Here is a 15,733-nt window from a genome sequence, read left to right on the forward strand (position 1 = left end):
GCTTCCTGCTTGTGAGGCCACCCCCCACGTCTAGGCCCTCTCCGCCTCACTGGGGGGCCCTGACATTAGTGGGGGACACTCTTCTGTACTCTCTTTATTGAGTATTGTTTTATGTGACTAAGTGTGCAATGACAGTCCTCTCAATCCTGTATGATACCAATCAGTATCCTGTTACTTTTGATCACGTATGGGAAACCGAGGCTCGCAGGAGAGCCAGCCCTGCAGGGCGACTGCATCTATCGAATTCCTTGCTAGCATCTCCAGGGCCAGGCAAACCTACCTCCTCCCCTATCAACGTCTGGTGCTAATGTTCTCTCCCGGGGGTGGGGCTGCTATTTTACCCAGGTGCCTGGTGGGAGCCTGTGAGGGGCCCAGGGGGACACCTGGTCACAGCCACAGAGTCATGTGTGAGGAGCCTCTTCACTGTCAGCAGTCAACATGAGGCTGTGTGGCCACCCTGCAGTTTCAGAGCTGGCCTGGCACACTGACCCACAGCGGCAGACTAAATCCTTGATCTTCTACCTTCCCCTTTCTGGTCTGCTCTTCCTCCCACCATTTTCCCTCCCTTTCTTCCAACAAACATGCATTTAGTGCCTCCCATGTGCAAGACACTGTTCTAAGAACCTAGCATAAGTGAAAACAGCACAAATATAGAGCCTGTTTTGATGAGAGAGACAAATGGCATTTAAAATAATTATTTCATTGTAGTTGTGACAAGTTCTATGTAGGCAAAAGACAGGGTTCCATGAGAGGACAAAAGAGTTGCATTTTGTATTGGTGTGTTCAGAAAGGTCTCTTTGAGGATGTCACACTTGAGCTGAGACTTGGAAGATGAGTAGGTGCTGTCCAAGAGAAGAGGAGGGGTGGGGGAGAGCTTTGGGGCAGAGTAGGGAAAGCATATGCCAAGGCCCTGTGGTAGGAAAGAACTTTCAAGAAACTAGAAAGGATCATTGAGGGTGCAATGCAGACAGTGAAGGGGAGAATGGAAGTGGCAGACTGTGACACTAGAGAGGTGGGCAGGGGCTTAACCAGCCAAGAGCTAGAGTTTATACAGAATACAGAAGGAGACAATAGAGGATATGATCAGAGTGGTATGATCCAGTTTGTTTTCAGAAACCTTCTCTGGCTGTTAAGAAGAGAATAAGAGAAAAAGGAGGGCAGGGAACAAGAACGAAGCAGGGGCTCAGTTAGGATGCTATTGCAGAAGTCCAAGTTAGAGATGATGGAATTTGGGCTAAAGTGGAAAGAGTGGAGACACATGGATGGACAATCTGAGATACCTCTTAGAAGAAGAGCAGATGGGACTAGGTGATGGAGAGGATATAGGAAATGAGGAAATGAAGAAGTCAACGATGAGTCTCAGAGCTCTGGCTTGGCTGCTGGGGGCCTGGCGATCACTTTTTAGGATGAGTTGATGATAGGGTGGACAGATGCTGGAGGAGAGATGGAGATTTCAGCTTTGGACACATTAAGTTTGAGATGTTCTTCAATGTAGTATCAGTCTTCCTCTCTCTACTAAATCATTCTCATTAGCACCTACATTCTTTTTCTATTTTACAAAATAAAACCCTGCTTTGACCCTTCTTTGCTCTCTAGGAACTATACCTTTTCTCTGTTCCTCTTTAGAGCCAAAGTTCTAGAAGGCATCCCTCCCATGCTGTCTCCACTGTCTCAATCCCTCATTCACTTTCAACTGGCTCCAATCAAGCATCTACCCACAGCATTCCATTAAAACTTCTCTTGCCAAGTCCACCACTGGCCACCATGTTGCCAAGTCCACCACCGGCCACCATGTTGCCAGGTCCAATGGCACCAATATCGGTCCTCATCCCACCAGCCTCTTGGCAACATTAACATGGTTAATCACTCCAATCTTAAAATACTCTCGCTTACTTCTACCACACCATCCTCCCCCTTGCCAGAGGCTCACTCCCCCATCATGGGTCTCCTCTTCTTTCTCCATCTGACCTTTAATTTAGGGCTGTCCACTAGGCTCCCTTCTCCCCTTAACAGCTTTGCTCTAGGTGGTCTCATACATTTTAATTGCTCTAAATGTCAACTACATGGACGACTCCTGTGTTTATCTCTCATGATGAGTTAGTTCATTCATTACTTTATTATTAATCACTAGTTAGTGTTATTTTTGGTGCTGGTCTATACTGTTTATAAAAGACCATGTTAAATAATGGTGTTGCTGAGTGTGGAGGGCTCATGTAAACTACCAACTTTGTGCATCCAATTGGAACTTAACCAGCTCACTCCCGTGTCCTGCCTGTTGTGTGAATCTGGGTGCTCTTGTCGGAATGTCGTTCATTGGCAATATTAACATGACCATAGGTTGTGCTAGCATCTCTTGCAGAGAAGTCAGGGTGTACATATTTTATGTTTCACTTTGTATTTAATATTTTACCTTGTTCTCAGTAATGATTTGAGGAATTCTTCAGATTAAAGGCCCCAAATCCAGCATCCCCCTTCCCACTAAACTGAAAATATATGCACGTTTATTTAGTATAATATGCACACATTGCTGCACCGGGCCTGAAACATAAACATATTTATACGCAAAGTCTGAGTTTTCTGAATCCTCAGCAGCTCAGGAGGCTGTCCACTGGGACCTGGCCATCTCGGCCCTTCCACACTGGTCACCAGGTCCTCTACTTCTCTGTACCTCTGTGCTCCACCAACTCCTACTCTCCCTGAGGCTGCTGCTGAGAGCTAGGGCATCATTTCCCCTAACCAGCCTCACTGCATCCAAATCATCTTCCAGAACAATCCTTCTGAGACACCATTTAGCCCTGTCACTCACTCACTCTGCTTATATTTTTTCAAGGGCTCCCCACATCCCTTGTAGGAAACCCAAGTTCCTTAGCAAAGCCAGCCAGGCCCTGTTAGCTTCCTAGCGTCTCCTGCCCCATTGGCGTGCTGGCCCCCCTCCTGCTGTCTCACTGTCACACCGCCACCCTTTTGCACATGCTGTTTCTTCCTTCCTGCCATCCCACCCCAAACTTTCAGGTCTCAATTTAGTTGTCAAACTCTCTGGGAGTCTCCCTCAACCCCTGCCAACCTGTCTGGACATGCCTTCTGTCTACCACTGCAGTCATGTCCCGAGTCCTGACATGTACCCGCCTGTCTTCCCAGTAGGCTATGCACTTCCTCAGGAAGAGGCAGTGCCCCGGATCTCGCGTCCCAGCTGTATATGAGACTCCAATAAACATTTTCAGGATGAGTGAATGAGAGAGCAAGAGATCAAGTGAGTGAATGAACAAGACGGAACAAGACGTTGAGCAGGGTGTTCGGCTGAGGAGGGAGCCCACTGGCCTACGCCTTTGGAAGCTGTGCCTGGTGACCCAGGACAGCTGGGCTGACCAGTCTGCTGTGCAAAATCATCTGGCACTGACCTGGCAATTGGACAAGCTCCAGGGAAATGGCCTCGGGGATTCCAGACCGAGGGCAGCACTGTAGTGTGGATGCCTGTCTTTCCGGCTCCCCTCAGCTGATATGCAAGTGAGTGAGTGATGAGAGGTTGATTAGACGACTTCCAATCGAGCTTGTCTGGACCTGCCTCCACAGGCGCTGCTGATGGGCGAGCTGGTAGCGTGGTGTGGGGCGGCTTCTGCGCGGGCTTCCCTCTTCCCAGTGGGTGTCTGCAGGAGCTGCAGCAAGTACCCCACTGGGGTGGGGGAAACATCAGCACAGATGTTCCCTGCGCTTGGAGAAAGAGGTGTAATTGTGGACATATGACTCAACACTGATTTGTGCGTGGAATCGGTGTTGGAAGGAGATCAAAATGAATTGCATCATCTTGACCTTTCTCTCTCTTTTTTTTAATGACAGTAAGACAATGTCTGGCAGACAAAGGAACTGGTTGGTTGGGAGGCAAAACTAGGTAATGATATCAGCAGAGATTTCTAATTGGCAAGAGGAGACAGCAAAGATCTGGGAGGTGAGATGCCCGGGGCTTGTGCTCTGGGTGGAGACTGATTTCAGGTTTCAGGACAAGGGTGGAAAATGAAACCACCCACTGTCATGGATGTAGGAACCCTGGTTTTATTTCTGCAGTTCTTGGCTCATACAATTCAATTAAAAATATCCCCATCCGCTAGAAAGTTATTTTTGTTAGTCGGAACTCATAACGTGCCCAACAAAGGTCAAGGCTTTTTGGAAACGTGCAATGTGGCTAAGAAAATGGAGCAGAAGGAAGCTGATGCAGGAGGATCTGCCTGTGTTCCTGGTGAAGACATGAGGACAAAGGATATCTTGTCTGAGTGGGCCTCAAGAAGAGATGGCTGCCAGTCACACCGTCAGGAATCAGGAACCAGGAGAACTCGGCGTAAACTACCCAACACATCCACAGTCAGTGTGGAGACAATTCTCATTCGGCTGGCAGGTTCCCCGTTTGCCAGTGGATCTCAAACTTGAGCGGGCATCAGAATCACCTGACAGGATTATTAAAGCACAAACTGCTGCCCCCAGAGGTTCTGATTCAGTGGGTCTGCAGTGGAGTCTGAGAACTGATGTTGCTCACAAATTTTCAGGTGCTGCTGCGGCGGGCCTGGGGACCACACTTTGAGAACCACCGTGCTATGCCAGTAACGGTGCGTAGAATGAGAAGTCAGGCCTTTGGTGTCAGACGCCTTGGGGTTTGACTCTTGTTTCTATCATTTAGCTATTCAGTCATTTAGCTGTTGAGGCACCTCTCTGTGTCTCACTTTTCCCATCTGTAGAATGGAGCTAATACCTATTAACACCTCATGAGTGGGGTAGTTATGAGTTTTAAAGGAAACATTGTATGTAAAAGTCCTAGTATATAATAGAGCTTAATAAGTGATAGTTTTCATTACATACCTGGGGACCAAGTCTGAATGACATGCTGGGTGTAAGTGGATTGGAAGATCCTTCCCTCTAGCATCACCAAGTAACTCTGCCTGAAATTACATCATTAGACATTTGTCCACTGATCCTTTAAAAATATACATACGCCAGAGAGAGGAAACTGAATCTAGCTCAGACTATTCAAAATTTATGAATCAGTTTCTTGGCTCTGCTTTTATTGCAGATGAGAAGGTCAGAGAATAGCAAATAAAGGTGAGTCAAGGGATAGTATCTGGTTCTGTTCAATTTCTCTGCCACAGGTCAGGGGCCTGGTCATTTCTTCTCTCTGGGCCTCAGTTTCTGCCTCGGTAAAATGAGAGAGCTGGACTAGCTGACCATCCAAGGGGTCTTCCTGTACCACGACTCACGCCTGGGTCTGACAGGAACTCTAAAGGCATTAAATTAGGTCCATATTTCCCTTGGGATAAAAAGTGCAGAGGTAGGATGGTGCAGGCTAAAGAGCTAAGGTTGTAGAACCACTCGGCCTGGCTTCAGATCGCTGCCATGGACTAGTCTGTGGTTGTGGGTAAGCCACCTCAGCTCTGTTCCTCAGTTCCTTCATCTGGCACAGTTTAACAGCACTCATCTCACAGAGTTGCTGTGAAGATTAAATGTGGTTTGGCATGTTATGGGTCTTGGAATAGTGCCTGCTGGCACACGGTAAGTGCTTGATATGTATATCAAGCTGTCATTATTATGTCTCAAGGCCTGCCCCCTGTACACGGCCCTCCTAAAAAAAAAAAAACCCAGGAGAGTGTAACTCCCAGGATGCCTTTCTGAAGTTGCATTTCACCAAAATGCCAAGGTCGTGGGTTCGATCTCGGTCAGGGCACATAGAGGAAACAACCAATGAATGTATAAATAAGTGGGAACAAGTTTATGTTTCTCTCCCTTCCCCCCCTTTAAAAAAATGCCCTGGCTGGTTTGCTCAGTGGATAAGATAGAGAGTTGGCCTGATATATGGATGTCCTGGATTCAATTCCCAATCAAGGCACACAAGAAAAGCAACCATCTGCTTCTCTCTCCCTCCCCCTCCCACCACCCACCTCTCCTCCCACAGCCAGTGGCTCAATTTGTTTGAGCGTTGGCCCCAGGCCCTGAGGATGGCTTGGTTGGTCTGAGTGTGGTAGCTTCAAGTATTAAAAATAGCTTGATTGATTCTAACATCAGCCCCAGATGGGGGTTGCTGGGTGGATCCTGGTTGGGACACATGCAGGAGTCTATCTCCCCTTCTCTCACTTAAAAAGAAATTAAAGCCCCACTATAAAGACTAGCCAGTTTCAGCCACACCTGAATATCACACAGGGGTTAAGAAAGACCCTTCCAGGGCTAGGGCCTGAGTAATCAGGAAAGAATTGGGTGATAGGTATGTTCATTTTTGTGTAAAAGCCCAGTTATATGATAATGTGATCAAGACAAAGGGAGCCTCAATTTTGGACTCCTTCACCCCACACCTGGGGTCCCAAGATCTTCACAGAAGTGGGTCTTAAATGCTCATAGGGGAACCTCTCATCTATGCGTGTGTGTGTGGGGGGGGTTGGAGGGGGAAGGGCCCTGGAGAGGTAAGAGGTCAAGACCATAAAAGCCCAAGACATCTCTTTTATAAATAACTTTTTTTTTAATTTTATTTAGTCCTTTTTAGAGAAGAGAGAGAGACAGAGAGAGAGAGAAGGGGGGAGGAGCTGGAAGCATCAACTCCCATATGTGCCTTGACCAGGCAAGCCCAGGGTTTCGAACCGGCGACCTCAGTATTTCCAGGTCGACGCTTTATCCACTGCGCCACCACAGGTCAGGCCCCAAGACATCACTTTTAGAAGACCCTCTCCTTCCATTCCTTTGGTTGGTGGCAGCATCAAGTTTTCAGAGCAGTGGAAATAATCCCCAAGTCTCTATCCCTTTCTGCCCCAGGCCTCTCTCCCTCCTCCAGACACATAAGGGTCTGCCTGGACCCCAGCAGACTTTCTTTTCCTCGTGGACTCCCCCAGGAATAAGGTAGCAGTTCTGAGGTTACACACAGCACTATGGGCAGGATGTTCTCAAATAATTTCTTTCTAGCAATGAAAGGCCAGAGCCTTCCAGCCTGCTGAGTTTGACAGACAACCTGTCTTCATTTCTGAATGTTCCCTTAGAAGAACAAATCTGTTATACTCTGAACAACACATTTCTATGGAAATGAAATAATAAAATCTGACTAAAATGTCAAACTCTAATGTCTAACAAAGAATAAAGTGGACACAGCGAGAGAAGGAACACTTGGGAAACTTCTTTCTGGCAGCTCCAACCAAAAGCTGCCCTTCGTGAATTCCCATGGAAATAACAGACACCAATGCCCTCCGTGTGTATGAGATTCGCGCTGGGAAAGATCGCCCAGGCCAGACAAGAGACTCCTCACAGGCAGCCTGAACAGCCCGCCATTCACTGCCTTCAAACCTGCTGGAGCGAACATTTTAGAAAGGAAATAGAGCAGAGCCAAATTCCTCAGCCATGTGAAAACTGAGAGGGAGAAGCTTTCAGCCCACAGGGTCCTAATCCTGGCTGCTGTCTGGCTCCAGCTGTCCTTCTCTCCTCGGCACGGCACCGGCACCGAGAGGACTCAGAGTACAGCGTGGTCTCAGATGAGCTCCCTTCCTTCCCCAGAAGCCCAGGAGTTCTTGCTGTCTGGGGAGTAGACTCAATCTCAAACCAGACCCAAGGAGTCTGACATTTCCCTGTGTTGGGTGTGTGTATGTGCTGAGGGGCGGATCTAATAACGCCTTGTGCTTTCAAGTGGAAAAGATAATAGAAATAAGTACCTTTTTTTTTTTTTTTTTTTGCGAGGGGGTTGCAGAAAGAGAAAGGAAGACAGGAAGAGAAAGAGATGAAAAGCATCAACTCTTAGTTGCAGCACTTGAGTTGTTCATTGATTGCGTCTCATATACGTGCCTTGACCTGGGAACTCAAGTTGAGCCAGTGACCCCTTGCTCCAGCCAGCGACCATGGGATCATGTCAGTGACCCTGCACTCAAGCCTGCAACCCCGTGCTTAAGCTGGCAAGCCTGTGCTCAGACTGGTTGAGCCTGCACTCCAGACGGCAACCTCAGGATTTCAAACCTGGGTCCTCGGTGTCCCAGGTCAGTGCTCTATCCACTGCACCACCATCAGTCAGAAAAATAGGCATTTTAAAAAGAATTTACTAAGCATCAGGTGCTGAATTAAGCATTTTAATATGCATTTAAAAGATTTAATTCATATAAGGTGTATATTCATCACTATTGGACAAATGAGGAAAGTGAGGCTCGTCTCTCCTTAAAAAACAAAACAACCCTTTCCAGGTACACACGAGTGGATGTGATCTTTGAGCTCAGAATGCCTTCTATAATTATTTGAATAAAGCCTGGTTGAATACATTCTTGCTTGGAATCTGTCTTCTATGGAAGTAGGATACAAAAGGATGGGGAGGTCAGCTTCTAAGAGCCCCAAAGGCCTGATTCTGCAGACAAATATCACTGCATCTATGCTGCTCAGACACAGGCCAGCGCTGACACAGGTTCTGCTCAGCCCCTCTTCTTGTCCCCCACGGGCATGGCCGCTGGAAGAGGTCTTAGGGGGTCCTACTGTCTCCCTTTCCTGTCTGGCTGCTTCTTTGAGAGTGATATGGCTTGGGTTTATCTCAGTCTACAAGAGGATGAGTGATTTATGTCCTTTTATTCAGCAAATAGCTTTGTACAGAACAGATGCAACTTGCTGAATGTCACTGGGCGAGGGCAGGGGAGCCATGTAGAATCCCAGTGAGGCCTTCCAGGCCTGGACAAAATGGCATCAGGTGACTTTGTTTTTGTGTGTTTTCTCTGGTGGGAGTAAGGAAGAGGTAGTGGACCCTGAAAAGTGCCAGGACAATTGGCTTGAGTGGCAGGGAAATGCCAAAACCCCCAGTGTCCGGCTACCCTGCTCTACCTGCCTCTTTCTGCTTCTCCATCTTCTTTCTCCTGACACTCTGCAGTAGACAAACCAGTGGTCAGCACACTGTGGACTGGAGGGAAGAGGCTGAGTGTGCAGGGACCTCAGAGCCCAGGGACCAAGGCATCACTGGGGCTCAGCTCTGTACACAGTATTCTCTAACCCACAGTGCCCGCTGGAGCTTGCCCAGCACTTCCACACAATGCCCGCTGGAGCTGCCCAGCACCCCCACACAGTGCCCGCTGGAGCTGCCCAGCACCCCCACACAGTGCCCGCTGGAGCTGCCCAGCACCCCCACACAGTGCCCGCTGGAGCTTGCCCAGCCCCTCCTGCCCCCAGCCTCCCTGTGCTTCTCCATTCTTCTCTCCCAAGTGACACCCGGGTATGTGAGTTCTTGAGGTCCTATTCTTCCCCCACCTTACATTTACACACCGGCCAGCCAGCTCAGCTCCATTTCCAATGTCTGGTAAGCACTTAGTTTACTGAATGAATGATGAGTGGTCATCTTGTTCTCCTGTGAACTCCGGTGCCCTAGCACTACCCTAGAGCCTGAGGGATGCTCTGGCAGGAGACAAAGAATGGCTTTTACGTTTAGGGTTAGTTATTCCACATAATGCCACTGTGCTACAAATGCAATGAGAAATGGCAAAAATGATAGATTTGCAGGAGTTGGAGGGACCTCTGAGATCACAGAGCCCAACCCTCTCACTTTACAGATGAGAAAACTGAGGCCTAGAGAAGTGCCTTTCAAAGGCTACACAGCGTATTAGGAGCAGAGCCAGGGTCAGAGGTGGACCCTTCCTCTCAAGTCCAGCCATCCTCCTCCCCTCCCCCACCACTCTGCCTCCTCCTCCCAGCCCAGCTCCCCTGCCGGCACAGACAGCAGGGCTGATCCGGGTCTCAAGCCCCACACACTCAGTCTCCAAGGGAAGATGGCAATTAGTTTTCATTGTGCTACTCAGCATGACCTGGGCTGGAGAAAAACCGTATGTTCCCAGTACTCTAGGTCAACGTGGGTCTGGCCGGTTAAAATTCCAGGGTCAGGTGACATGGGGACTGGGGAGGCAGAAGAAAGAGAAGAAAGCAGTCTGGGCCTGTGAGTGAAGCAGTCACCCCTATCCTCAGAGCACAGAGACAAAGCAGGGTCACCCAGGGGGTGTGGAGCAATCTGAAAGAACAAAGCCAGCAGGCACAACACCTCCACGCACCCTCCCACAGAATGAAATGGGGACAAAAGCCAATGAGAAAGCCAGAGAGGGAAGACAGGGGAAAAGGCAGCGCCTGGAAAACTTGATCTTTTCCCTTTTTCTGTAATTTCCTCGGGACGGGACGCCCTAGAGAGCAGGAGGGCTGGTGACGGGAAAGAAGAACCAGCGGCAGAGGGAGAAGAAAGGAGGTGACAGGGGGCTGCTGTGCATTCATCAGCTTATTTTCCTTGGCGAGGCACTCAGAGCGTCTTAACCATGAGAACGACGGCAAATTGTCCAAAACCACCAAGAGTCAGAAGCAGGAGCTGGGTTTTACCAACTAAGGGCCGTCTGGGGATTTCATGGGCCCTCAGATGGATCCAAGCCCCACCTCTTCTGACTGTCCTCAGTCAGACAACCACCCACTTGGTGAATTCAGGAATGTGACAAGAATTCCAGATGGTAACTGGTCCATCTCTCATAATCCAACACCCCCACTCTACAGGCAGGGAAACACAGCCTTAGAAGGCAGAGACTTGTCAGAACACACAGTACCAAGGCTGCTCCTTAATTAAGCCAGGTCTCCAAACTCTCCCTGCAGGGACATTGACAGCCTGGCCAGTCAGGCTGGGTGACTTCTATTCTTTCAAGCCCTTGATCAGGAGCCCTCTGCCATTCTGTAGCAGGCCCTTGCTCCTCCAAGAGCAAGGAAAAAAAGAGGTTCTCCTAGGTCCCCAGGGGAAACACTTCTGCTGACTGCATCCAAGGAGAAAGGGGGAGGGAAGTGGAGGTGGCTCCCTACAGAATGGTAACCTTCAAGGACAACTGAGCCCAAGGGGCCCTAGTGGAAGAGAGAAGGGACATCTGGGAAGTGCCATGTGTCTGGAGCCCACTTCCTGGGGCCTCACCCTCTCTTTGGCAAGGAAGGGGTGCTCCAAGGCCCTGCTCCTGAGCCACAAGTACTGCCACCTCTGCCCTGCAGCTCTAGAGGGAAACAAATGTAAAGAGACTCTTGCCTGTCCACACCAACAAAGCTGAGCACTAGCAAAGGTAGTCCCCTCACCCCACTCCCCGTCTATTAGACTATAAAGCAATTTTCTTTGATTGTTATGATTTGGGTGGTCAGTCTATCTTCATGGAATCATAGTCTTTTCCTGCTCTGAAAACCCTCAGTCTTACCTCTTCTTTTTTTCTGCATCATGTTCACCTCCACTGATACAAAAACTGTCCTGAGTGGAGGGCAGGCAGATGCTTGTGGGGGCTCTGGGGGCTTGACAGATGGCAGGGAGAGGGTGGGCCGAGGGGTCTGCTCCCCGAACGGGGGGCGGACCCAGCACTTTTCCAGGCTCCTTCTCTTGCCCCTGAGGGTAGCAGAGAGGGTGGCTCTTTTGCCTCCCTTGAGGATTTCTGTATCAATGATGCCATGCACACAAAGTGCTCAACAAATAAGAGACTTTGTAGGGGAAACAGGCTGGTCAAAATGCGGTAATTAGCTGAAGGCCACGGAAATTCTGGCTCCTGGGGCCAAACAGGAAGTTGCTAGGACTGGGGAGAGGATTTCCGGGAAATGGCCAAGACTTCAGAGGTCCCTATCTCTCCTCTGAGCCCTTCGCCAGCTGAGGTCCGGGACTCCTCCAGACATCCCGGGTGGGTAGGAAGACTGGAGGGAGGGGGCAGGAAGGTGGAGTGGGAGGGGAACCCAGAAGGCAGGGCACTCACTCCAGCACGTCGTGGTTGAACTGCTTCTTGTTGTTGCCCAGGAACTCTCCAATCATTTGCCGGCTGAGGCCTTTACGCTGAAGGAGGAAATGGGCCACTCCGATGGGGGTGTCAGGGATGAAGCCACGAGAGATCAGGAACTGGATGCCTTTGTCCGGATTTCTGGGAATGGGGGTGGGGGTGGGGAGGAGTAGAGAGTGAGCCAAGGCTACCCATGACTTCTTTCCCTGTTCTTTCAACCCACGGAACGCCCAAAAGTGCCTGGAGGTCCTTAAAAGAATTCTCAGGAAATGCCAGGATTTCTTCTGATGCAGACAGAGGGTTTCCCCTTGGAAGAACCTTTCATCAAAGCCTTGCTGTCCTGAACTTCCCTGCGCAGGAGTGAAGACAGTGTGAGGCAGAAAGGGGGGGGGGGGGGGAGGGAGGGTCTGGACAAGTAAAGTGAACTCCAGAGCAGGTGAAGAAGTGTCTTCCCTCTTTCTGCCTCACTCTCACTGGATCCTGCCCTGACTGAGGTCCCCAAAGCCTGCCAAAAAGTCCAAGGTCCTTTCTGCCTGCATCTTATTGTCTACCTTGCAATCTGGAGAGAGTAAGATTGGGAAGCAGTGGTGAGACTTCCCCCGCTCCCCTATGGACGGTGGAGATACAAGAACCCTGCTCTCCAGCACTTACTTCTCAGGCTTGAGTCTCGGTGTGGGTGTGGGTGTGGGTGTAGGCGCTGTGTCTTAAGGCCATTGTGCTCACAGTGTGGTCTGCAAATCTGGGCTGCTTCCTGAACTGTTTCTTACTGGCCCAGGGGAAGATAAGTACAGAAATAGAGGGGAAGCATTTAGAACCTTTTATAGCACTTTGACATTTTCAGGACAACCAAGCATGTGATTATTTTTCTAGCAGTGCCTTTTTATTGTATTTTACAAAAGTTTTGGCACACAATGTGTTGGGTAAAAACCTACACTTGTTCTTCACCACAGAGAGTTTGAAAATCACTGTTTTAAGGGACTCAAGTATCTGTGTGAGCATCTGTGTGCACGCTGAAGTGATACCGTGGATGTTGGGTGGGGGCTGTGCTCACCAGGACGGCAGCCTGATGTAGAAGAAAAAGCAACAAATTGGGAGTCAGACAAATCTGGCTTCATTAAGCCTGCAGCTTACTAGCTGTTTCAGTGTGCAACTTGCCTTACTAGTGTGAGCCTGTTTCTTTTTCTGTAAAATGGCATAACAATGCTAGCTCTAATACTGCTGGGAAGAAAGCAGATGCTTCTTGAGAGCAGAGAATGTGGCTTATTCATCTCTCTGGTCACGGTGCCTGGCACTCAATAAATAACATGCATGTGGGCAGGAGGGATGCCATGTTTCCTGGCTCAGGGCTATGAAGAAAAAGGGCTGAGTGGAGGGTGGAGATGAGTGCCTCATACACTTGATGTTTCCATGTGTGTGCCCTCTGCTCGCCACCAGCTGTATACAGTCTGGTTGCAAGGCAGGTTCAGTTGGGGGCTCTGGCTGTGGGCTCTAACAATCATTCACTTCTCTCCTTCTATTCCCGTTCCCTTTGGGCCATACCTCTGCTTGCTTCACACTCTTCCTGTCTCCCTCTCCCCCTTCTGTGCCACTCTCTTCTGCTTTCTACCTGTACTCTTTAGAGCAGGTCTCTCTGCTCTTTCCCCCACCTAGTCCCTCATTTACCTTTCCTCATTTTCTCCTTTGCTCACTGTCTGTTTTTCCTCTTCACCAACCCCATGGAATTGCTGTGTGTCCTTAATGTCATATCCTCTGTGAACAATTTCTGCTCAATCCTTATATTACCTGTAATTTTATTTACTTAATATTGTCTTTTCTTTTAAATTTTCTCTTCACATCGTAGCTTCATCTTCAGCAGTAACAGTAGTGAAAGCATGGGTTTGAAATGTTTTGTTTCTAATTTTTCTTTTTAAGTGACAGGCACGGAGGCAGAGAGACAGATTCCCGCATGCCCTGGACTGGAATCCATCTGGCAACCTCTTTGTGGGCTGATACTCTCTGCCCATCTGGGGCCACTGCTCCATTGCTCAGCAACTGAGCTATTTTAGTGCCTGAGACCAGGCCATGGGAGCCATCCTCAGTGCCCAGGCCAATTTGCTCGAATCATTTAAGCCATGGCTGCAGGATGGGGTTGGGGATGGGGTGGGGAGGATGGAGAAGCAGATGGTCATGGTCGCTTCTCCTGTGTGCCCTGACCTAGGAATTGAACCAGGGATATCCACATGGCAGGCCCACACTCTACCACTGAGCCAACTGCCTAGGGCCTCTAATTTTTCTTCAATGAATAACAATTAAAATTAAAATCTATATTTGTGCAAGTATGTTAAGGAGCAGGCGTGGCATGAACGCCATCTGGGAGGACACTGGAATGATGTGCTGAATTACATGGCTCCCTGCTAATCTGTCAGAGTAGGTCTGCCCCTTCATCCCTCCCTCAGGACCTCCCCAGCTCCCTCCTCGGCAGCTGGCAGCTGTGAGCCAGAGCTCACTCACATGTTGAAGAGGTTAAGGCCAATGCGGTAGAGGCGTTTGCGCAGGGTGTCGGTGGAGAGCGTGGGCGACTTGCAGCTGGCTGGGTTCTCGCAGTGGTAGCGCGGCAGGCTCAGGATCATGGCCTGCAATGCCTCCTTGGAGGCTGCCGCCGAGATTTCTGAGCCCGACTTTGTGGATTTGGTGGATGTGCCGCTGCTGCTCAGCTGCTCCAAGTTCTCACCAGCCTCGGTCTGGGCCTCAGCCCCTTTCCCCACCTTCCCTGCCTCCTCTTCCGCTTCTTCCTCCTCTGCCTGCGAGTTCCGGCTCTCCTCCTTCACCATATCCTGGGCCGCAGGTGGGTTAGTGTACGGGGCCTCTCCCACTCCCGCCTCTTCGCACCTGATCTCGGCGGCCACGTCTCTGTGGCCTGTGGATGGAGTCACTGAAGCCTCTTGCCCCTGGGCCTCATCCAACGCGGGCTGACCCACCATATACTCTGCGGGGGCCTGGGATGTCTGCGCACCCAGGCAGTTGGCCACTGACAGAGCGGTGGAGGAGGAGACAGAGATGTTCTGGTTGGCGATCTGCACGGTGACGTCCTGGAAAGCCATCATCAGGGTGCTGCTGTGGCCTGGTGGCAAGCCGCTGGACTCTGCAGAGGTGGCCTCTTCCCCCGGCCCAGGGCAGGCCCTCGCTGAATCTCGTATTTCTGCCTCCAGGCCAGGGGGTCTGGTGCCTGCATGCAGGGCCTGGTGGATCTGGTAAGCCCCACTCTCCTGCAGGGAGCACATGGTTTTGAGGCTCCATGTGCTGAGAGCATCATCGATGGACTTGGCCAGGGACTGCACCTGCTCGGTGAAGGAGTCCTCTAGCTCGGTGAGCGTGCCCGCGAAGGTGGGCGGCAGGGAGGGTGAGTGCACTAGCGGCAGCCCCAGAAGGCCATACCCCTCCATGAGCGCCTTCTCAGCCGCCAAGCTTTCCGCGGTGGGCGCGCGCACCTTGCGCAGGGAGATCCGACGTGGCAGGCGGCTCTCCAGGAGCGAGTTGCGGATCTTTTCAAAGTTTTTGCTGAGCTGGTACTGGCGGAAGGCGGTTTGGATGGTGCAAGCTGCACGCCGGGACACCAGGTGGCCCCCATACTTGTGTTCTAGCATTTCAATCTGCAACAAGGATAGAGAGGAAGAGCGCAGTTAGGGAATGGGTGTTCAGACCCTTCCAAAAGATGGTGCTGATGGCTGTCCATCAATGCAGGGGGTCATCTGACTAAACTTTGCAGGGACCCAGGAATGCACAATTGGGAGGCACTGAGGGGGGCTCAGATCAGAAAACTAGCATGTCATGGCAGGAGATATCAAGTCCTTGGAAAGACCCCTACAAGTGCAGGATGTAGGAATGGATTCCAGGGCTTGGTGAGGCCACAGGGCAGGGGAAAGTGGTGTTGATTGTAAGATATTGCTGGTTTGATTGTGACATTAAAATGTTCCTATCAGAGATGTACATGGAAGTATTTATGGGTGAAATGCATGATA

General features: G+C 50.2%; 1 protein-coding gene across 7 annotated transcripts in view; it reads right to left on the reverse strand.

Moving 5' to 3' along the window:
- IQSEC3 (IQ motif and Sec7 domain ArfGEF 3) overlaps positions 1 to 15,733 on the reverse strand; it is a 125,971-nt gene that overhangs the window by 27,324 nt on the left and 82,914 nt on the right. For all 7 annotated transcript variants that reach the window (XR_010749288.1, XR_010749287.1, XM_066369552.1 and 4 more), the window contains exons 4-5: positions 14,226 to 15,364; positions 11,715 to 11,876 (exon numbers count right to left, since the gene is read on the reverse strand). Coding sequence is in view for 5 of the 7 variants with exons in the window: in XM_066369552.1 (XP_066225649.1) it covers positions 11,715 to 11,876; positions 14,226 to 15,364 (1,301 nt within the window). In the remaining 2 variants the exon portion in view is untranslated. The remainder of the gene's footprint in view (positions 1 to 11,714; positions 11,877 to 14,225; positions 15,365 to 15,733) is intronic.

The sequence above is a fragment of the Saccopteryx leptura genome, chromosome 2 (genome assembly GCF_036850995.1).
Source record: "Saccopteryx leptura isolate mSacLep1 chromosome 2, mSacLep1_pri_phased_curated, whole genome shotgun sequence".
Taxonomy (NCBI): domain Eukaryota; kingdom Metazoa; phylum Chordata; class Mammalia; order Chiroptera; family Emballonuridae; genus Saccopteryx; species Saccopteryx leptura.